Source organism: Paramisgurnus dabryanus, chromosome 22 (assembly GCF_030506205.2).
Source record: "Paramisgurnus dabryanus chromosome 22, PD_genome_1.1, whole genome shotgun sequence".
NCBI lineage: Eukaryota > Metazoa > Chordata > Actinopteri > Cypriniformes > Cobitidae > Paramisgurnus > Paramisgurnus dabryanus.
This window is the reverse complement of record NC_133358.1, coordinates 13,473,932-13,497,428: the sequence shown is the minus strand read 5'-3', so window position 1 is coordinate 13,497,428 and position 23,497 is coordinate 13,473,932. Positions and strand designations below refer to the sequence as shown.

At 40.3% G+C, this 23,497-nt stretch overlaps 1 protein-coding gene across 1 annotated transcript in view; it reads left to right on the top strand.

Moving 5' to 3' along the window:
- lancl2 (LanC lantibiotic synthetase component C-like 2 (bacterial)) overlaps positions 1 to 22,418 on the top strand; it is a 57,934-nt gene extending 35,516 nt beyond the window's left edge. The window contains exons 7-10 of the mRNA XM_065294831.2: positions 6,386 to 6,568; positions 10,787 to 10,963; positions 20,619 to 20,691; positions 21,676 to 22,418. Of these exons, the coding sequence (XP_065150903.1) occupies positions 6,386 to 6,568; positions 10,787 to 10,963; positions 20,619 to 20,691; positions 21,676 to 21,752 (510 nt within the window). The 3' untranslated portion in view covers positions 21,753 to 22,418. The remainder of the gene's footprint in view (positions 1 to 6,385; positions 6,569 to 10,786; positions 10,964 to 20,618; positions 20,692 to 21,675) is intronic.
- The last annotated feature ends 1,079 nt before the right edge of the window (positions 22,419 to 23,497 follow it).

Below are 23,497 nucleotides of genomic sequence, written 5' to 3'. Positions count from 1 at the left end.
GCTATTATTTCCCAAGGAGGCATTTTATATCACAAACTACACAATTTTAATTAATCTCACATAATGTGGAGTCATCCATTCATGCGCAGCTGATGGCGTGAAGCATTGGAAAACGAAATGACGCGATCATATTTTCTTTCCCATTGCCTTAATAACCTGCATAGCTTGCCTTATGTAGGGCGACAGTGGCCTAGTGGTTCATGTAGGTTGTCTACAAACCGGAAGGTTGGTGGTTCAATCCCCGGCTCCACCGGACCAAGTGTCGAGGTGTCCTTGAGCAAGACACCTAACCCCAGCTGCTCCCGACGAGCTGGCTGGCGCCTTGCATATGGCTGACACCGCCGTCGGTGTATGAATGTGGGAGTGAATGGGTGAATGTGAGGCTAATTGTAAAGCGCTTTGGATGGCCATAGGTCTGTTAAAAGCGCTATATAAATGCAGCCACTCCTAACAGAAGTCAACCGCAGGATTCATTAGAGAGGATGAATAATTTATCTGGAACTTTAAAATGTTGCGCTGTAAACCAAATTTGTGACCACGAGGGCTTGGCTTGACTTACTGTTTTGGATGAGTGCCCAGATACACTTGAGGTGCACATTTAACCCAGAACTAAGGGCAACACAAGTGAATCAGTTTCGGGTAGCTGACTTCAGTGCTGATTCAGCGCACTTCTGACCTTTTTACTACTGATAACAGTCCTCAATAGAAGTAAATTAGGTTTAAATGTTGAACTCCTTAAGCAAAGGCTTAATAACTCTGGTGTTTATAGATGCAACCTGAAATGAAATGGTGACCGCAGGCAACGAATCAAATTGGAAAAGCTTCCAGCAGAGTTATGGGCATAGATTCAAACACTGTTTTATGAACTTTTTCTTTCCCAGTGGCCTGACAGCAATAATTCTCAGTAAAATCAATGCTTCAGCAGTTAATACCAAGGATAGCAAGATGATGTTTGGTCTTTCTTGTACTTTTCATTTAAATATGTTCATTTTCTTAAATCTGTTGAAAACACCAGTTCGGTTGTATCATTACTTCTTGTAATAAATAGTTTGGTAATGTTTCTTTATAAATATTATTTAATGCATTTAGCTATACTATAAAAAGATAACGCAGCATGAAGTTAAAACAACTTGTTTTTGTAAGTCAATTCAACCTACTTTTTTAAGTTTTTACTTGTGCTAAGTTATAAAAAAAATAAGATTAGTAAATGTTGAAGAAGTATTTGTTGTTTGTTCATGTCGACTAATGTAGATACCAATATTTTAAATCTACTTGGCACCAATGGCTAAGTCCACATTATGGTGGCGAGTACTGTAGGCGAGTACATAAATATTGAGACCCTGCATGTCAAATGTTTGGACACACATAAGAAATAATGTGTTTTGAAGTTTCCCCTTGACTGTGCAGGTCTGCAAGTGTTGAAAAAGTTTACAAGTTTTTAAACCTATTTTGGTCAGTGTGTAGTTCCTGTAAGTGACAATGTAAATCACGTAATCATCTCAGCACTACTTCACGTTGTGTTGGTGTAGTGCAGGGCCCGGTTGCATATTAAGGTGCTTTATGCAACCGGGCCCAGGGGTTTTCAGGGTTTTTGGTTTTATTTTTGTCAGCCGAACCCCCTTGACCTAAATGATTTACTTAAAGGCAGGATAGGCAGGAATTATCTAAAAAACTTTTTTTTACAAATTTGTTTAAACTGTCTTTATATACCAATACATAAGTAAAATGTAAGTACTCTGAAAAAGAGAGTATAAAACTCGAGTGTCTTTAGACCTTTCACGAATGTTTAAACGAATGTTTAATTTTTTCCATTCGGAACGAAACCAATGATTGGCTTGCGCGTCTATCACTCTCTCTCGCGACCATGGCACCACCCCTGTTGCTATGGGATCTGCCCACACATGCGCACACCCGATTGATTTGAACGTGCACGAGACACTCTAGGAAGAGCAAAAGTACCGCAGAGAAAGTGCATTCAGAACTCACAGTACCTGCATATCCAGTCAGCGAAGGCAAACAAGGAATAAATGAAGAAATCAAACGAGAGTAAATATTGCATGGCTTCTCCGCGAGTCGACGATCCAGTAGCGGTATTGTCTCCGGAGTGTAGTCCTCATCAGAGTCAACAATGCTTTCATCATGGAAACTCTTATATGCAAAACACTGTATATGTTATGAATTTTCCACGAAATTCACCTTCATCACAGTGTAACTGATGGTAATAAAAAACTTGTATCAATGCAATCTGTTTTTAGCTTTGTCTTATAAATATAACTAGCTCATTTGTTACCGAATCAAACAAAATATATTTTAAACTTTACCATTATCGATATTCTAGTTTAACAGTGAGTACTAAAAGCCATCCTATAGACCCCTTAATCACCCACGTCACTGTGACGTCACCGCTCTAGCTGGAGGCAAAAAATAAGTAGGAACTCATAGCCGGCGCTCTAAAAGTTTGAGTTTTTGACTTTAAAATGTCATCTTGTTGTGTTTTTGGCTGCCAGATTAGAGGGAACAGCACTTTTGGTTCAAAAATAAATTGTGGTTGAATGCAATACGGCGTACAGACTGGACGGAGACGATCATAAATAATACTCGTGTTTGCAGTGCACACTTCAAATCAGGTAAAATAATCTATGCATATCTACTGTTGTGTTTATCTAGTACAAATCAGCAAGTTTCTGTTTTATTGGTGAAAAGTCGCCAACCGCGCTATTGTTTAGCTTAAATGTTAAACAAACATACAGCGATAGATGTGTATGCCATCGTTTGAATAGTCTCTTAAAATAATCCACATTGCTAATCATAGTTAGCCTAGTGATAGGTTACATAAGACAGTAAGCCTAGATAAAATTACCCAAATCCACCTGAAAGTAAGTCATATGTTGTCTAGTAAATATCTAAAACCTGGTTAAAATCGCAAGAGTTAATTTACAAAAATACCTGTCACGGTCCCGCAGAATCAGTGACTATACATATACGGACAGATCCGAAACTTCTTCTGCATCCATGTTTAACTCTTTCCCCGCCATTGACGAGATATCTCGTCAATTAAGAGAAAACGCTTCCCCGCCAATGACGAGATTTTCCGTCTTTCCGCAATACCCCCTTCCGCAACTTTTTAAAACCGGAAGTATTGCCCTATGGCAAGCTGCTGCATGTCCGTGTCTGTTTTAAAGATCGCTCTGAATGGGATCTCTATGAAAGTCCATCATAAAAATGGAATTATCTCTGCTTTTTGCTCAAAATATGGTGTTTTTGCAAAAACCTACCCATATTCAAAAGCTGATTGCAAAAGAACCACTAAAGGTAGGATGAAACGTTTTTTTTTGTTTGAAAGCAGAGGGTCTGTTCTTTCATTTGGTATATTGTATGTTTATATATTTAAAGAAGAACATTTTCTGGAAGGCATTAAACTTTGGTGAAAATCATGAAAAACGCTGGCGCTGGCTGGCAACTTTTTTTTTAAACGCTGGCGGTGAAAGAGTTAATAAATCCCTCCAAAAATGTGCTAGTTTAAGCTTGTCAACATAGCCGCTGCGGCTCTTTCTGCCTCCAGCTAAGCCCCGCCCACACAAATACGTCACAATGTTTACCAACTGTAAAAGGGTCTATTTGTTTATATTCATAGTGATAAAGTTAGGTGTATTATTACATGTGATTGTAACATGTTACTACATGCACCGCTCCTTCCTCTCCGCTCGTCTGAGGTAAATGCTTCTCCCAGCAGAGCCGGTCGGCGTTGTGCGTTCATGTGTTTTGGGGGCGTGGCTTTAGAAGAAACTCAGAAGGGAGGGGGTGGAGTGAATGGAAAGTGAGAGGTCTACAGCTATTCGATTTTTAAACTCTCTTTTCAGAGTACTTATATTTTACTTATGTATTGGTATATAAAGACAGTTTAAACAAATTTGTAAAAAAGTTTTTTTTTAGATAATTTCTGCCTATTCTGCCTTTAAAGTACACCCTGACATTTTAAGTTAATATTTAAATCATTTTATAGCACATTTGCATATTTAACTTTAAAAAAAAAACATTTAATTTTCAAAAGTTTTAATGCGTTTTTATCAGTAGTATTTTACATGGTTATTGTTATTATTAACTGTTATTGGACCTTCATCTATTAATTTTCTTTTATTGGTACATAAAACGTATCTGTTCTGCTCTTTTCTGAGTTTTTTTTTCATTTTCACATGACATTCCCATTAAACAAATAAAGTATATCTTTTGTGTAAGTAATTGTTTTATTTCAAACGTATTTATTTAAATGTAGGGATGCACCGAATCCAGATTTTTTGGGTTCGGCCAAATACCGAATCCACTGTTTAAGATTCGTCCGAATACTGAATCCTACTCGCATCCTTATTCCATTAACACATTAATGAAGTAAACAATGTCCACAGCAGTGTATTTTTCATTTTATTTAATTTTAACTGTAAAAAAAAGGATAGGCAGCATTATGCCAGTATGACAAGTGGGAAAAACTATTTTGACAATTACCATAAGCCTATGCATAATGAAAGCGATGCAGTGCGACACGCTCGTTTTTCCAGGTGCGTCCGCGAAATGTGAACAGCCCCTAAGGCTCACCGAAAGTAAAAGCTTATCTCCACGTCAGCACCTGATGTGTGTAATCAACGGCCGCGTGACGTCGATCAACGTAGCGCAAGCCTAGGGTTTGGTTCGGTGGAAAAAAATCTAGGATTCGGCCGAACCCGACCCCCATCAAAAAGCCCAGTATTCGGCCGAATCCGAATCCTGGATTCGGTGCATCCTTATTTAAATGTAATGATTTAACCGTAATTAAAGACAGGGTGCGTGATTTTTGAAAAACACTTCGGGACCAGAGAGTCGGGCCACTACCAAAGCACTTGTAGCCAATCAGCAGTAAAGGGCGTGTCTACTACCCGACATCAACGGGTCTATCGAAAGAATGTCCAGATTCTATTGGGGTAGGGGCGTGTTGGTTTAGCAGATTGATGTCAAAATTGGCTTTCAAAGATCATGCACCACCACGCCTTTAATTGTTTTTACTGTAGCAATTCACGAACCCCCTGCAATTCCCTTGCGAACCACCAGAGGTTCACGAAACTCAGTTTGATATTATGTACTTAGACGCCTCCTATTGGAGCTGACGTATTAGCATGGCCGCCCTGCATTTATTTTTACTGAGGAATGTGTATCCCCAACTACAATAATCATAACTCCCCAAATTTTTACTGGATTTTCACACTGTTTTGATACACTTAGTAACGTTAGTTATGATGACATAATATCACATTTTATCTCATGCAATAAAGGCTTTTGCAGTTGCTACATGTAGGAAATGATCTCTGCTTCATGACACCAGCCTTAACAGAGACATAATGCTGTGGTGTGTGGATGAAGGGTGGCTGTGATGTCATTTCAGGTAATAGGGCTTCGGAGAGCATGTGGCTGTGTGGTAGCTAGTTCAGCGCTTACATTAAATTTTGCCAAGTAATGTGTATTGCGCTATACAGTATATATAAGCAACAGAGCATTCTGTGTTTGCGTCCATTGGAGTGTATACTGTAATTCAATAGCTATGTTTACAGCAATTGTCTGAAGAGGACTATTGGAAAGCATCCTTTCTTTTGTTCTCTTGTCTATGTTTTCTTTCCCAGCCTCTGGCTACAGGAAGTATATGTTTGGAAATCTGCCCGTGCATTAGATGATGGAAGATTTTACTCCATCTGGTTTTATCAGATGTGTCGAATTGCTGTATTAGGCTGTCCAGTGTGGCAGGTGATGGGATTTTTTTTGCCCATTATTGTAGGTTCAAATGGCTTAGAAAAACAATACATCTTTCCCAAGCAGCATTATTTGGTGAATTACAAATAGCGTGAGGCGAGTTACAGAAAAATTAGAAAAAAAAGACTTTAGGTCAACAGATGCACTGACCTTTTCTATTTGAGCGAAAATGTAATATTGAGAGAAAGCAATGCAAGTTTGACAGTTATTAAATACAAAGACAATATGGGGACTGGAAGAGATCGATGCTGCAAGATGATTGGTTGCGGTTTGCTCTCAGTCGTCAAGGTAACCGGGATGTGCGTCACTGTGACACATGAGGACATGGTCCAGTGGCCTGTATTGTAGTGGACCAGCACTGTTGCTCTCTTGTATATGTAAATATTTATGTAGGTGTGTGTTGCATTCATTGGTTAGTTGAATGTACTAAGGGAACATCTGTGGTTGCATGCAATCAGTTTTTCAGAGCGTAATATCAACAGCATATCATAGCTGATACCATTAAATTGCATTGTAGTATAACCTTAGACGAACCAATAGGCATCATTTTTTTGTGGATTTTGCACTTTAAACCTAACGTTCAGTTTTACTTTCTCCTCGTTTCTGTGTGCAGCCCGGTGCCAATCTAAATCAGGACGTATTGAACGAGTTGGTTCGGCCCAGTGTGGATTATTTGCGGCACAAGAAGTTTCGCTCGGGCAATTACCCATCATCCCTCAGCAACGAGACCGACAGACTGGTGCACTGGTGTCATGGAGCACCTGGGGTGGTGCATATGCTCATCATGGCTCATAAAGTGAGTGACAAACACACATCCACACACAAACTGTGCTGTTACCACATACGACATTTCTGTTCACACCCACCACTACTCACAAAAACAGTGGAAAGTATAAACATGCACATTGTTTGCTGTCACAATCACAATCTAGATTTAAACCAATAGTTACACACCCAGCATGAAGAAACATCTCAAATTGCTCTGATTCACGTTTGTAAATGTCTTTTATGTCTTATTAGTATAAATATTACAGTACTTTCTCCTTAAATGGTTTAGTTAGCTTGCCCCTTAATACTGTCGACCTGAAATGGGTGTATCATATTAGAAAGATCAAAATTGGTACTGTAGGGCCCCCTGCTGCCAACCAAATAAAAAGTCTAGGCCATGCATTATTTTTTTTTTTATTAACTACAGGGGTCTGTAACATAAAATCTCTTATGGACTTATTGCTTTAGAGCCTCCTGTAAACTATGTACAGATGAAGATTTATATGCGGTTGTTATTCGTTCTTTTAGACTTTTTTTCAAAACATAAAGCATCCCACAGCGACATCTAGTGGTTACTTATAGAGTCTTGTGTTTTATTGAAGCATATTGTACTCATTATTACCTCACGAGCTATACAGTTGGTAGACAATCTTTAATGATCAATTTTATCAGTATGTGTGATAACTGGGATCAAACCCATTACCATTACCCTTCGGGGTCGGCCCGTCCAACAAGCAATACAGGCGATTGCCTGGGGCCCCATGACAAGATGAGGGCCCGCCATACATAAAAATGATTTTGTCATTGCACAAATCTCATAGACGTGATCAATAGCAGCACACGCTGCATGCGCATGGACCTTATTGATTAAAATAGGGATCACAAAACGGTAGGTGAAAAAAAAACAAGGATTGAACAACTGTATAAATTCCACACACAACAATCTACAGTAAAATGATAATAAATATAAAACCTTTACAAAAACATTACAAAATAAGAACAGAGTGGGCTAATTTGGATAATGTTAATGATTAATGTGTCTCATTGCGCATGCTTGGAAATGAAACGTTTTGGATTATGGGTAATGTAGTTTCAAATAACAATGCAATGTTTACGTTACATCTTTTAGTAAAGATAAAAACAAGACTTTTAGTGTGGTTGCGGTGGTTTGGCAAACTATGCTGATGAGAAAAAGAGAAAAGCAGAGAAAGAAAAGCAATCATAAGGTAAAGGTATTTTCTGCTTTACATTGTTTAATGACTATGCTAATTTAAAAACATTCGAAAAATGTCCATCAAAAAAAGACTATTATACTATATAATTTACTGCAGTAAACTGATAGTAAAATTCTTAGATACTAAAAATATATTATAGTAGGGTTCAAAAACAGTATACAGAAAACTGTAACACCCTAAAGTAATTATTTTGTATGAATATCCATAATATTTACATTAATACATACAGTACTGTAGTTCTGTTGCACTAACAACATTGCTTAATATGTTGCACTTAATTAAAACTTCTACACTTAAATATATACATTTTCATTTTTGTCGGTTTTAATTTCCCTTGTCAAATTGCATTGCTATGAAATATTTCACACCTGTAGGGCCCATTTTCAAGGTCTTGCCTAGGGCCCCATTACCCCAAGGGACGGCCCTGTGTGCGTTGCTACTGCAATGCTCTACAATGTGAACTACAATACTCATTTTCATCAGTCAAAATGACTCATTGGGTATCTTACACCCAGCGCAATGCAGCACAATGCGCATTGCAAGTGTCTTTTGCTAGTTTCCACCCTGCGCAAGTATAATTTTCACGTTTAGCGCCACGTTGTTTAAATAGCAAATGCATTTGCGCCCCCTTTTGCACCCATGGGTGTTATGGTCTGAAAACGAGGTGTGTTCAGGCGCATTGTTGGCGCGTTGGTATTTTGAGGCAGTTAAAATAGACTACGCCATTGACCAACAAAAACCTGGTCTAAAGTCTAAAGTCCAAGGCGCAATATGTTTTTTTGTTATTTAAAGAGCGCATTAGTAATATTTGCCTATAAACGGGACGACAACGCGGGTTTGCTTATCACATACATGAATGGCAGCAGCACAAAAACACTTTTAAATATGAAAGATGAAAGGATTGAATGTAAAAGATTATTATTGAGTCTCTTGGACATAAATGAGGACAGATTATGAGACGTTAGAAGGCACAAAGAGCTGCTTCACCTGTAGCCTGGTAAGTAAATAAATTCTTTGCTTTAAACAAATGCATCTGTTTTTAAATGCTACCTCACGGATTTATTGTATATGATGACTCTGTACCTTTGAATATGGTGAGATGAGAAACATTTTTAAGTAATGCTTGAAAAAAACTGATGCTGTCCAAGTGCTGAAACGTGCGGAGAGCTGTTTGTAAATTCTTTATCTCCTGTTTGTTACAAATAAAGTATTTATTTTATTTAAAGTACAAACCTTTTCTTACATACTTGTAAATTATTTTTTGATGATATTGGATAGACATACATTTAAAGCAATTAAAATCCTGCTTTTTTAATTCTGTGATTAAAAGAAAATGGGTTTTAAAGGTTTTAATAAAAAAATAAGTGAAAAACAACACAATTATTTAACATTAATCTTAAACTGGGGATCTTCTTCCTCCGCTTAGTTTTTCAGTTTACAAAGTCTGTCATCTAAATAGGGATTAGACACAGCGCCAGCGCAACTGGCTTTTAAAGGGGATGAAAGCTGAGACTCTCATTGGTTTATTGCACGTTACGCCCAAAATACTCCCATTACTCATTAAAAAAAAGGACCAACCCTTTTCGACCATGCGCTCGGCGCACAAACCATTTTTCCTGTCTTTAAATTAGCAAAAGTGGATTCGGACACACCCATTTAGACGTTGCGCTGTGCGCTTTAGACCATGCGCTTAGATCATTAAAATAGGGCCCATTATAATGATGTATGAAAAGATTACTTTTTAACAACTTGTTAAACTCTTATCACAAATATCAACATTTAAAAGTATATTAATACTAACTTAACTTCTAGTACAATTTTCTGACTTCACCGTTGCACGGACAGATGGGTCTTTCTTTCCTTTTTCTCTCTCTCTCTCAGTCTTTTAATGACTCTTGCTCACTTTCTCTTTATCTCGGTCTGTGTTAGTAGCCTTGGGGCTGGAAGGGAAATTGAGCATGTGTTATATTTGGAAACTGAATTATTCTTCCAGAAACCTTTTTAATGCATAGTTTGACAAATGACATTTGACGCCCGTGTCACATACAAATACACATTCTTATTTCCACACTATCGGGTGAAAATGTATTACTAGTATATAAATAAGTAAGGTTAAATTTGGTTGTATGAACAATGTATGCAAATCGATACAGTACTGAGTATTTAGTATGCTAAACAGTTTTTCTGCAGATTTGTGTTATTTATAGTTGCTATTTTTGTTATACTGTTTATAACCATTCATTTAAAAATGCATTACATTATTGTCTGTAACATAAAATCTCGAATGGTTTATTGCTTTAACCCAGTCGATGATGATGATGTAGTAGTTTAAGGTAGTGGCTCCCAAACATTTTATTTTTTTAACCCCCTCATAGGTTTAATCTATCCTGGGACCCACCCATATATTTTGAAATGAAAATATGAGACATTTTACCCCTTTGTTTGTATTTTCCTAGTCATTTTATTAACAAAATGTCTGTTTAAGTAAATTATATAGATACTTTTATAGTACATCATATCAAAATCATTGTCATTGCTAGTCATTATTTGGATTTATTGTTCACCACAACAGCAAAGTGAGTTTACATGACCCACACATTGAAAACCCCTGGTCTAAGGACAACTGAGCTTATCATATTTTTATACACTTAGACCTTTTGAAATATGAATATGCAAATACTAGGACACACTGTAAACCTGATAACTATTAGAGTCGACTATAAGTACATAATTATGCATAAAACTATGTAAGGAATAATTGACGTGTCGTTGAATTATAAGAAAATAATGCACACGGAGTGCCATTACAGCGCGGGTGCATTATTTTCGAATATATATATATATATAACATTGCTCTGGTGCCTCTTTTTAACAAGTTTGACAAGTTAGGGATGGGTTTACAGAAAAATAATCAGCACCCATGGAACATTTCTCAACCAATCGGAATAAAGCATTCAACAGACCCACGTTATTAAGTCTGATATTTAATATGTGTGCGGTATTGTTTTTAGGTCTTCAAGGATGATAAATACCTAAAAGATGCTTTCGAATGTGGAGAGGTGATCTGGCAGCGAGGCTTACTAAGGAAAGGTTATGGAATCTGTCATGGCACCGCGGGGAACGGATACGCCTTTCTCTCCCTCTACCACCTTACACAGGATAAGAAGTACCTGTATCGTGCCTGCAAGGTGCGTACTAGTGCTTTGAGATAAGCTCAAAATCTGTTAATAAAACATTTTTGTCACTTTTTCATCAGCTAACTTTATACACCCCCAGAAAAGCAAAATCACATCTGGATCGGGTTTTTGTTAGCAGGTGCTTTCACTCGTGAATTTGTGTACACATTCGGTTCATTTAAACTGCTGTGTACACCGCCCTGCAAAGCTCTGGGCGTCTGTACACACAGCAGCCACCCACTGTTAAGAGCCAATGAGCCCTATTATTAAAGTTGGTGTCATGGAAACAGATTCTCAAATTGGTGACATGAACTTTTGTCCGTATAAGCCTTTCATCTGTAGGTGCTGCATACAGGACATTATACTGCATTATCATTATATATGTATATAATCATCCTACATAATGTAAAGAACAGTCAGTGAAAATATAAATGTGATATCTTTAATATTGACAGAGTAAAGGACTGAAATAAAATTAGATGCTCCTAATGTCATTATTAGATAATGAGACTTTAGCCTGGGTTTCACATATATGTTATTGTTCCCTTTCAGTCGGTCACTACGACGTCACGTCGTGACCGACGAATTGGGAACTCGCTTAGAGAGACCAATCTGCTTCGTATACTACTAAAACGCCAATGAACTTGGCATTGAGATATTTGCATAATGCTGGCGCCGCCCCGCCAGGTGCCTTTATAAGCAGCAGGTGCAAATAGGGAAAATAGCTTTTTCGCTTCGAAAGCCGGCTTTATCTGCTACTGAGAAGCTACTTTACTCTGTTGGGATTTGATTGCTGAAGTTGGTTGAACTAGCAGTATCACAGCGGACGCTTCGCTTATTCCACGGCTCTACATCTGTTTATTGTTTTGAGTTTAGTGTGTGCGTTGCCTTCCTGTGCGCTCATCAACTAAGCATCTGAGTGAATTTCCCTAAAAGAGTGATACGAGAGAGCTTTGTGCCTTGTTAAAGGCAGCCACTCTCTCGTATATGCGGAGATCAGCGTCCTTTTCAGGATAGCTTTTCGCCGTGCGATCTTGGATGCGAGAAGTATAAGGGTTCCAGTGACGGTCACGAGCGCTGTCTTCGTGCTCAGGCATCGAGCTCTCCGGGGCTGCGTTCGTGGAGAGTTTCTGTTCTCTCTGTGAGAGCATAACCCTCTTGGATTGCGGAGACGACTGTCGTTTCTACGGGAACGCTGTCCGCGCCTTTGCAGTGCTGACGCCGCCATGGTGCGGCTGTCAAGCGCTCGCAGGGCGCCCTTCGCGTCACTACGCTGAGTAGGACGGAGGATGCGTCCTCCACCTACCGGCCTTCTCATCCTCAGCCGGTTGAGGCTCCGGTGGAGACTGCAGAGTCGTGTTCTACGATGTCTGCCGAATCCATTGGACCTCCTTCTGGTCCCGTCACTTCTGCAGCATCAGAGGGGTGTCCATTTTTCCTCCGAGGCAGAGTCGTTCCGGAGATGGCGGCCGTGCCCGCGAGCGGCGGAGACTGTAGAGTTGGAAAGGTTAACCCCTCTCCGCCCGAACCGTCCCGCCCACATGATTGGTACTTCGGAGCTGCTCGGGCCTCTCGGTCCTCTCCTCCTGTGCCTTTCTTGCCCGACGGCACGAAGAGCTGACGTGATTTGCGGCCGTCCGGCCGTTCAGCTTCACCCCTCACCTCCCTCACCAACGGAGCCGCTAAGGGCGGGGACCCCTTCAGTGGAGCGGGATGCGTTCCTGGAGGGACCACCCAACCCTTCCCTCCCGTGTTTGTAGACAGTCGTCCGGTCACGGACGCTGCCCATCAGGCATGCCGGAGAGGCGGCTTCGGCCCTGCACGCAATAACGTTGCTGCAGGCTCACAAGGATTTACGAGGGAGCCCGCGACCTTCAGTCGTGCGATGTCCACCACAGTGGTTCAAGATCGCCACCTTTGGCTGTGTCTGGCTGACATGACGGACGCAGACGAGAACAACTTGAATGCTCCTGTCTCACAGACCGGCCTCTTCGGCGAGCCAGGGGAGTCGTACAGCTCCGCTGCGCAGACTGAGGCGATCTCCTAGGTCATGCCCCGGCGGAAGAGAGCTGCCCTTGGTCCACCACGCCGGCTCCTCAGTCTGCCTCTCGCCGTCGGCGTCCTGCGGCGACCACCTCCGTTCCCCTCCTCGGACCCCATCTCGGCAGCGCAGGGGAACCGGTCGTCAGCAGCTCGCCCCGCCCGCTTAGCCGCTTCCCGTGAAATTCGGGAGTTTAAGTGGCCAGTGAAGGGCGACCCGGATTGGCAGAGGATCACTCTTCAGGAGATGGAGCTCCTTCCCCCGATAGAGGGTCGGGTGGAAAATCCTTGGTTTACATATGTTCCACCGGCTGTTTCGCCGGTACCCACTTAACCACACATAAGAGTGCATTCCTCTTCCCTCTCTAGGTCTCCGGAGGATCGAGAGAGCCGTGAGCGGGTACACACCAGCTCCCCTACCTCTCCTCTATCGCCAGCGGGTGACCTGAGGAGTCCGAGCTCTCCGCTGAGGAGACCGGACCACCAGCACCCTCATCGGAGTCTGCGCTCTCCGTAGAGGAGACCAGATGACCGTTACCCTCAGCGGGCTCAGGTCAGTGTCACACACACATACTGTAGATGTTTATGCTGTCACAGCAGACGCACCGGCAGTCCCACCTGTCTCGCTTCGCTGCCCCACCGCGGGTACTTCGGTAGTGTCGTTATTTCTCCTCGTACGGTGCCTGGGTGCTTGGCTTCAGTTCCCAGCCCGTTTCGTTGGGTTTTACGCACGATCCGCCTCGGTTACGAATCCGGCACACCCCCAAAATTCGGGCTTTCGTTTCACTGTAGTGAAAGCGTCCGATGCACATGTACTGCGTGCAAAAATCGATATCCTGTTGGCGAAGGATGTTCGAGCCGGTCCCTCTTACCGAGATGATGATGATGATAGGGTTTTTCCAGCCTTTATCTCATAGTACCCAAAATACGCGGCGGGTTACGATCGATTTGATTTACGCACCGGCTCTACGAAGGTGTTCTTTTTGGATGATAACGCCGAGGCTCGTATTTCAATATTCAGATCGGTTTGCAGCCTTAGACCTGTAAGACATGTACTTATGTGTCCATCTCCCCTCGCTTTAGACCGTTTTTTCGCTCTGCGTCGTGGGGTGGGCATATTAATACTAAGTACACCATTCGAGCTGTCTCTCTCTCTCTCCGTGTCTCCATGTGTAGTCACGGCATTAAGATATCAGAGAGAGAGCGTTGTTCGCATTCTGCTTTTTTCTACGTCGACTTATAATAGCCCGTTCTTGGCAGACGTGCGCGAACACAGAGAGTTAATGCTTCGGCTTCTCGCTCGTTTAAGTCTTCAGGTCGTCTGGGAAAGAGCAACTTTGCCCCGTGCAGAGGATCCTTTTTCTCAGTATGGAAATAAGACTCGATCGACTAATTGGCGTGTTTAACAAGAGCGCGCAACCAGTCAGTTCTGACTTGCCTCGGTTTAATTCGAGGGAAGTACGCGGTCCCTCTGAAACAATTTCAGAAGCTCCTGGACATATGACAGCATGCTGCGGCTGTGACGCCGCCCGAGCTGCTTCATATGAGACCGCTTCAGCATTGGCTTACGATCGAGTCTCGAGGAGAGCGTGGCACACCGACATACACCGTGTAAACATTGCACCTGCGTGTCATTTAAATTTTTCCCTGTGGTAGACCCGGCATTTCCGATAGAAGATATGCCCCTGAGGGGTCTCCTGGCATTCTGTATATTGCAATGCCCTCAGCACGGGATGATCAGCCACGTATGACGGGCTTGCAGTCTCAGGGGTGTGCATAGCACCCCAACTGCCGCGAGCGGTGCGCTGTATATCTGGGACTTGTACGCTCCGCTATGGAGATGCGAGGGAAGGATGTATTAGCCGACACCAATAACATTGCGACTGTTGCGTTATTTACCGTTAAGGCGGTTTTGCGCTCTCGTCACCTGTCGCATCTCGCTCGTCATCTCCTCCTTTGGAGTCAGAAGCATCTGAGGTCCCTTCGTGCCATTTACATCCCGGGTTCGCTCAATACAGCGGACGCGCTTCCCGAGCTGCGCCCCCGGCGAATGGCGACTCCACCTCCAGACGGTCCAGCTAATTTGGAAGAAGTTCGGTTGTGCGTAGATAGATCTGTTTGCGTCGCCGGACGATACCCACTGTCGCCTATTTTATTCACTAACCGAGGGCAGCCTCGGCGTGGATGCGTTGGCACACAGCTGGCCGCGGGGGGTGCGTAAATACGCATTCCTTCCAGTGAGCTTTATTGCGCAGACACTGTGCAAAGTCAGGCAGGACGAGGAGAGCCTTTTATTAGTCGCCCCGTACTGGATCGGGTTTCAGAGTTAATGCTCCTCGCGACAGCCCCTCCCTGACGATTTCCCCTGAGGAAAGACTTTCTTTCTCAAGGAAGGGGCACATTATGGCACCCGCGCCCCGACCTGTGGGATTTCCATGTATGGTCGTTGAGCGCGCGCAAGGTTTAGGTGATTTATCGCAAACGGTATCTAACACCATCGACCCGGTTCGAGCACCGTCCACAAGACGGGCTTACGCGCTTAAAGAAACCTTTCTCGTCACCCGGTGCTCTTCGCAACGCGAGGACCCCAGAGAATGCCCATTAACATTGTGCTTTTATATCTTTAACATAGGTTAGATGGTAGGCTGTCCCTCCGCCATTAAAGTTGATATCGCCGCTATTTCTGCTCATCACTCTCTTATCAACGGCAGATCAGTTGGCCAGCACGATTTAATTATCACATTTAAGAGGCGCTCGCAGGCTAAACCCCTCGCGCCCTCCTTCTATTCCTCCCTGGGACCTGTCCATGGTGCTGAAAGCCCTGCAGGCCCCCCCGTTCGAGCCTTTGCAGTCTGTGAGTCTGAAGCTTTTATCAATGAAAGCTCTGACCCTGCTAGCATTGGCCTCAGTGAAGAGAGTAGGGGATTTACATGCATTCTCTGTTGACGACTCGTGCCTTCAGTTTGGTCCTGCTGCCTCAAGTGTAACGTTGAGGCCCAGACCAGGTTACGTGCCCAAAGTTCCCACCACTCCCTTCAGAGATAAGGTGGTGAGCTTGCAAGCGCTGCCCCCCGGAGGACGCAGACCCAACCATGGCTTTGTTGTGCCCCGTACGCGCACTGCGACTCTACGTGGTTCGCACGCAAAGCCTCAGGACCTCAGACCAGCTCTTTGTTTGTTATGGTGGCCAGCAGAAAGGGAAAGCTGTCACTAAGCAGAGGATGTCTCATTGGATAATTGATACTATCGCCCTGGCTTATAATCTTCAGGGTATTCCTTGCCCCTTTAATTTGAGAGCGCACTCCACACGGAGCGTTGCCTCATCTTGGGCTCTAGCTCGTGGTTCCTCGCTAACAGACATCTGTAGAGCTGCTGGTTGGGCGACACCTAATACGTTCATTAGATTTTACAGTGTTCGTATTGAGCCTGTATCCTCTCGTGTTCTTTCCTCACCAGGGGGAGCACGGAGAACAGTCTCACAGGTCGGCTTGCAGCCTCCATCTGATGCTTCATAACTGTGTCAGTATGGAAGGCCTTCAGAACAAAAATGCGTAATGGTTTGAATTGTTCTTCCTCCGCTGCCTTGGCAGCCTTTGTTGCGGAGCATTGGCTGTCAGCCTTCACTAGCTGCATCCTCGCGAACCTACGTGTTGGCTCGGGCTCCACATTGTGTCCCACCGGGTTCCTTTGTGAGTATTTTTCCGTGGGGTTAATCCTACTAGCCCACGTTTCCCTTAGCAGAGCACTGCTTTGCTTACACAGCCACGGCTGTCATTTTACCTCAACTACGGTTGACTTTCGCCCACCATTAACCCTTAAGACGGGTGGTGGCTTCCGCAGCGTTCCTATCCCGCTCAGGTAGGGCGCTTCCCAGTTGCTGGCACTTCTGTGGGGTTAAAGGAACATCTAGTGCCCGGCCTTCTGCCTTAAAACCTAATTCTCCTCCTCCTTAAGTGGAACCGGAGGGCTTTACGCAGACACTGGAAGAGGTCAGCCCCTAGTGGCGTTTTGATAGGGATTCCCAATTCGTCGGTCACGACGTGACGTCGTAGTGACCGACTGAAAGGGAACGTCTCGGTTACGGATGTAACCCTCGTTCCCTGAAGGAGGGAACGGAGACGTCACGTCCCGTCGCCACAGGTGCTGCCACCTGCTGTTAAGGCCGGTCACACTTCCGGCTTTCTCAGCGAAAAGAAGCTATTTTCCCTATTTGCACCTGCTGCTTATAAAGGCACCTGGCGGGGCGGCGCCAGCATTATGCAAATATCTCAATGCCAAGTTCATTGGCGTTTTAGTAGTATACGAAGCAGATTGGTCTCTCTAAGCGAGTTCCCAATTCGTCGGTCACGACGTGACGTCTCCGTTCCCTCCTTCAGGGAACGAGGGTTACATCCGTAACCGAGACGTTTTAGTGTAGCAATATGGTCAGTTTAAAATGTAAAAAATTAATATTAATATATATATTTTTTAGTGCTGGGCAAAGATTAATCACATACAAAATAAAAGTGATTTTTGCATTATATATATGTGTGTGTGTGTGTGTGTGTGTAATTATTGTGTATATTTAACCACACACACATACATATATTAATTTCAGATTTTTTTTATATATCAATTTTTTTAAATTTATATATAATATAGTATATATAAAAATATAAATAAATATATATACACATGTAAATCTTTCTTAAATAAATGAATGAATACATGAATGTGTGTGTGTGTATTTATATATATACATAATAATAAAAAATAAAAAGATTATAAAAAGAATAATCTTTGCCCAGCACTACATATTAAGAATTTTACATATAAGAATTTTTATTATACCTTTGTTTTGATTGTTAAATAAACAAAATAATAAATAAATAAATCTTCAAAACTGTCTCCTTACTTTAGTCAAATTTACATCACTATGCTAATAATAATAATAATAATTTATATGTTGAATTTTGCTGGAAATTATTATAATTTTTTTACATACAGTAAGCTGCAGTTTTATGTTTCAAACAGAGATGGCGATAAAGAGGCAAAAGTTAGAGATTGCAGTTTATATAATTACAGATAACTGTTTTTTATATTTCCTGATGTATAACCATTAGAAAAACAATGCACTGTCTTTTCCAATTTTTGAGTCCATTTTCGACTGCATAATAATATTCCAGGGTCAACTGTCCAGAAACACTTCTAATTTTAACTATTATAAACTCATCATTATATTTAACTTTTATAACTGATCGTGCACACAGATTACTTTATAATATTGATGGGTATTACCACTCATTTCAGCAACTTGTCTATGATTGCCACGGCCTGGCAGCCTGCAGAAGTAATGAAAGCATAATGGGTTTCGCTGTTCCCATGTTATCACTCTAACCTTTCCCAGAAGTCATTTTCTAGCCCAAATTAACCAACGCCGCCAGACACAATCTTTCATTTTCCACCGTGACTAAAGTGGCTTGTCCGTATCTTTTGTGTAACCGTGAATAACTCTGCCTCGTGTACAATTGAACAGCTTGAGTGAAAAGGTTTCCGCTGTTTCTGTGAAAAGGTGAAGCAGAAATTGCCCCGTCTAAACAATTGATTTATACCCAGAAACTATAGATGGAAGATCAGACTTTAGAAGCTTTCGACTTCATGCGGTCCATGTTAAACGTCTTTTTTGGCTTAATTATCATTCGTTTAAGACTTGATATGAATGATTATCCTCTTAAATCTCTGTTGCCACATTTAAATACAGTTAATATCGTTGCTACAGCTGAATATAAAATTGACTTAATGTTAATCAAAAAGCAAAACATAAACTTGGAGATTAACCCGTTAACTGGCACTGTCCCGCGAGCGACAGTTTTCATGTAAATGTTAATCTATCACGACAAACGATATATTGTTGAACAGGTCTAAGAATGCAGTTTTCATATTTCAAAACTAAGGCTGTAAAAAGATTAATCACGATTAATCCCATACAAAATTAAAGTTTGTGTTTGCATAATATATTTGCATGTGTATTGTATGTAATTATTATGTATATATGAATATTCTTAAAATTAAGAAATTTAAGAAACATTTTATTTATGTATATATTTTTTTTATTTAAATATAAAATAAAATATATCAAAATCGAAGTAAATATATATATAAATGTAAATGTTTTTTAAATACATGCATGTGTGCGTATTTATACAAAATAATTACACACACATATATTATGCAAAAACAAACTTTTATTTTGTATGCGATTAATCACGATCTTTTGACAGCCCTATTAAAAACCTTTAAGCAGTAATAATAATTTAGTGACTGTAATTTATTAATTTGTGACGAGAGTATGCAGCAAACCAACACAAACCTATTTTTTAATAATTTTATGTATAAAATAATGTTAGCATCATTCTAGCTTCATGCTAATTCATGCTAGCTTCATGCTAATTCATGTTAGCTTCATGCTAATTTATGTTAGCATCATGCTAGCTTCATGCTAATTCATGTTCGCATCTTCCTAGCTTCATGCTAATTCATGTTAGCTTCATGCTAGCTTCATGCTAATTCATGTTAGCATCATTTTAGCTTCATGTTAAATCATGTTAGCTTCATGCTAAATCATGCTTACTTCATGTTAGTTTCATGCTACATCATGTTTACTTCATGCTAGCTTCATGCTACATCATTTTAGCTTCATGTTAAATTATCATGTTAGCTTCATGTTATATCATGCTAACTTCATGTTAAATCATGCTAGCTTATGTTTGATTCATGCTAAATCATGCTAGCTGTTTTAAACTTTCAGGCCAGGCTTTCTCAAGCCAACATAAAGTTTGTCTTCAAACTTTACTATCTAGTTTTATTTACTACAATACATTTAAACTAATTTTTCTTTTATAATATTATCACCTCCAGACACTTAAAAAAAAAAACTTTAAAGTGTCTTCTTTAAAAAATGCAAGAGTTATATTAATTTGAAGGGGGACTTCACTTATCACCCCCCACTCCAAAAGGGCTGTCCCAGGTAAAGGGTTACACTTTCCATGTACATTACATTTTTACATGCATAACAGCAAAAAGTGTGGAATATCTCAAATTATACCTTTTGCTAAGAAGAGGATTATTTATCATTACGTATTAAAACAAACAGACTGATGGTCAAATAAAAACAGGCAAAGAGGACCAAGAACCAAATGATATGTTTGATCATTGTTTAAAATGTTAACATGCATTAAATAAGCCCAGCTATTATAAATTAGTTAAAGTTAAATAAATAAATATTAAAATTGAGGCTATTAAAAGATTGTGTTTTGGTGGGCCACTCACAGACTCCGTGTGGGCAACCTGTTGGAGACCACTGGACTACAGTATCATAGAGACGTATGGGGAGTGGTCTCTTTTGATTTGGGTTGGCTAGGAAGCTCCTAGTGAGTATGTAAAAAACCATTCAGTACTCCTTAGCAATTGCATAGCAATGTCCAGCAACCACTCCAGCATCCTGGTCACTTGCATGCTCTTTAATGCATTTATAAATGATTATGTGCCTTTGAATTCATCCCTTCCATTATAAATCTTCTCTTTTAAAGTGAATGTTTCTAATGATGATTTTATAATAGCCTCTTAATTTTTTTTGTTGTTGTTGTAGTTCGCTGAATGGTGTTTAGACTATGGAGCACATGGCTGCCGTATTCCAGATCGGCCTTATTCTCTTTTTGAAGGTAAATCTGATGATGTCACACATAAAGTACCATTAAATATCTAAATGATCTTCACACCTCCACTTCAAGCGTTTTCAGTACATTTCATGAAATCAAAAAATCATCATAGTCATTATATTTTAGCGGAGTTGTTACGGTATAACTATTAAAGGTATAGAGATTACTGTAATAATTATCCAGTTTGCATGCAACTAACGGCCTTGCTTATGTAACCGAGGCCTGTCAACCTTGCTTATGTCAAATAAACTATTCAAGGCTGTAAATGCACTTTACTTACGGATGCTTGCAGCTATACCTTTTAAAAATCATTATTCAATAAGAAAAAATATTTTAAATATATAACACGAATACAAAGATAAACTTGTTTTGTTCTTTAGAAAAATATGAATGATGCATTGTTAGATCAGAGATCTGTATTAACAAATTCAAGTTTAAATCCATTTTCCAATCCTTCCTTCCCTTTATATCTTATTCTCGAATTACTTTGAGAATTAAAGTTGCAAAAAGCCTAAAATAAAATAAAAAAGCAATTTTTCCATAATTATATGAATTTATAGGCTAAACTAAATCCTTAAGACGTAAAAAAAAATTCAGCCATCTGTATTCACCGTGCCATCCGAGTTGGCATCCATAGTGATTTATCCGCTGCTATACCTTGTTGTTGTCATGGTAACCCACTTCCTGCACACCAAGTCTAATTAAAAGTCACACTCTGATTGGTCAGTTGGTGTCTCCCGTCGCTTCCTCTGTAGCTATCGGTTAGAGATGAACCCCAGATCCCACGCATCACGTCCTCACAACAATGATGCAATGGTGTATCACTGCATCAGCTACAGGAAATCAAATTGTTGGGAAGTTTATAGATACAAGTCTTTGACATAACAGTAGCTTACACATTAAATAATGTGATATGTAAAATATGAAATATTTCTGTTGTCGACAAATGGTTTCCCAAACTGAATTGTTTGTTTTTCTTGGATGCAGGTATGGCTGGAGCTATCCATTATCTTTCTGATCTCCTCCAGCCTGAGACTTCCCGCTTCCCTGCTTTTGAACTTTGACCGGTTCATTTGGAGGCATAAACTTTTACTCCTTCACTGGGACTTTACATGCTTTACAGCGCACATTTGATGGTATGAGATTACAACAACAACACGGATGGACCCTTTAAAATGATGAAGACAAACATTCTTCCTCATCACAACGGACGCAAAAAAATCCAGCCTTCTGCCTATAACTTCTATCAAGTTTTGTCTTTGAAGCTTGTAGTCTTTATCCATATGTTGGTTTTTATGCTAATATATAATTTCATTTGGTTTAAATTTCTGTCTTTTTGCTAAAACATTTGTTTTTTGCATTTGCATGCTATGCTTGGTGGCTTGTAGCAGTGTACTGTATCTGTTCAGTGGTGTCTCACAACAGGATTCGATTTTACCTGTTGAGGATGTGTATATGTTGTCTTTTGTCTTTGCATGAGGATGGCAACACACTCGTGTATATGTGCCTGTAAGTAAAATATCAACAGTATCGACACAGCGTGGTTGTTTAGTATGTGCTCTACGTGTACTTTATGTCAAAGTGTTTCGTTCCAGTTGCCACTGATGAATGTTTTGATGAAAGAAAGTATCCGCTGTACCGAAAGAATGATATGTTATTGTAAATATTATTTCCTCAGGCAAACTGTGCTATGAATGTCACAATAAATTTTACTTTTTTGAACTGGTCAACATGATCATGTCTCATTCTGTATAGTACATTTAAAAAAAGTTTATAACAATTGACAGATTCTTCTGTTTAAGATCATTTAAAATACCTTTAGAGCAGAGGTCTTCAATATTTTTCAGGGCAAGGACCCCTTAATGGTTATAGAAGAGGAGCAGTACATGTATCAATTTACGTACTTTGTTATGATATTTAAAGATAATAAAATAATAGTTTTGTGACATACTACATATTAGGGATGGGCAATATAAACGATATGCAATATAAATGCTAGAAAATTGGCATACGATAGAGATTTTAAATCTATTGCACTATCGCGATAATGTGTGTTAATGACACAATCTACCCGCGAACTTTAGAGCCACAAGCTGCAGCCGAATAAACATGGATGAAAGCGTCAGCGAAACAGAGGAGCTTGTGAAAAAGACTGATGCAACATCTATTTTTTGGATTTAAGCCATAAGTTACATAAGTTAACTGCTGCTCCACGCGCGGAATATATATAACGGTTTACTTTTACTTACTTTTTTTAGCAGTTTGGCTTTTGTAAGGGTCTATATAACCTGTTCTGAAACGAGTCTATTGAAATTATTATATCGCAATACATATCGCTATCGCAAGAGGCTGCAATGTATAACGCAATATGGATTTTAGGCCATATCGCCCATCCCTACTACATATGTGACCCTGGACCACAAAACCTTTTTAAGTCACAGTGGTATATTTGTAGCAGTAGCTAACAATACATTGAATGGGTCAAAAATAATCGTTTTTACTTTATTCCAAAAATCACTAGGATATTAAGTAAAGATCTTTTTCCACTAAGATATTTTTATGGTAGGAAATTTACAAAATATCAAAACTTTATTTCTGTGAATGGATGCAGTTGTTTAGGACTTCATCTGGACAACTGTAAAGGTGATTTTCTCTATTATTTTAATATATTTTGCACCCCTCAGATTATTCAAAAAGTTGGCCAGATATTGTCCTATGCTAACAAACCATGCATCAATTTAAAGCTTATTATTTATTATTCAAATTTCAGATGATGTATTAGTCTCAATTTCAGAAAAACTGACCCAAG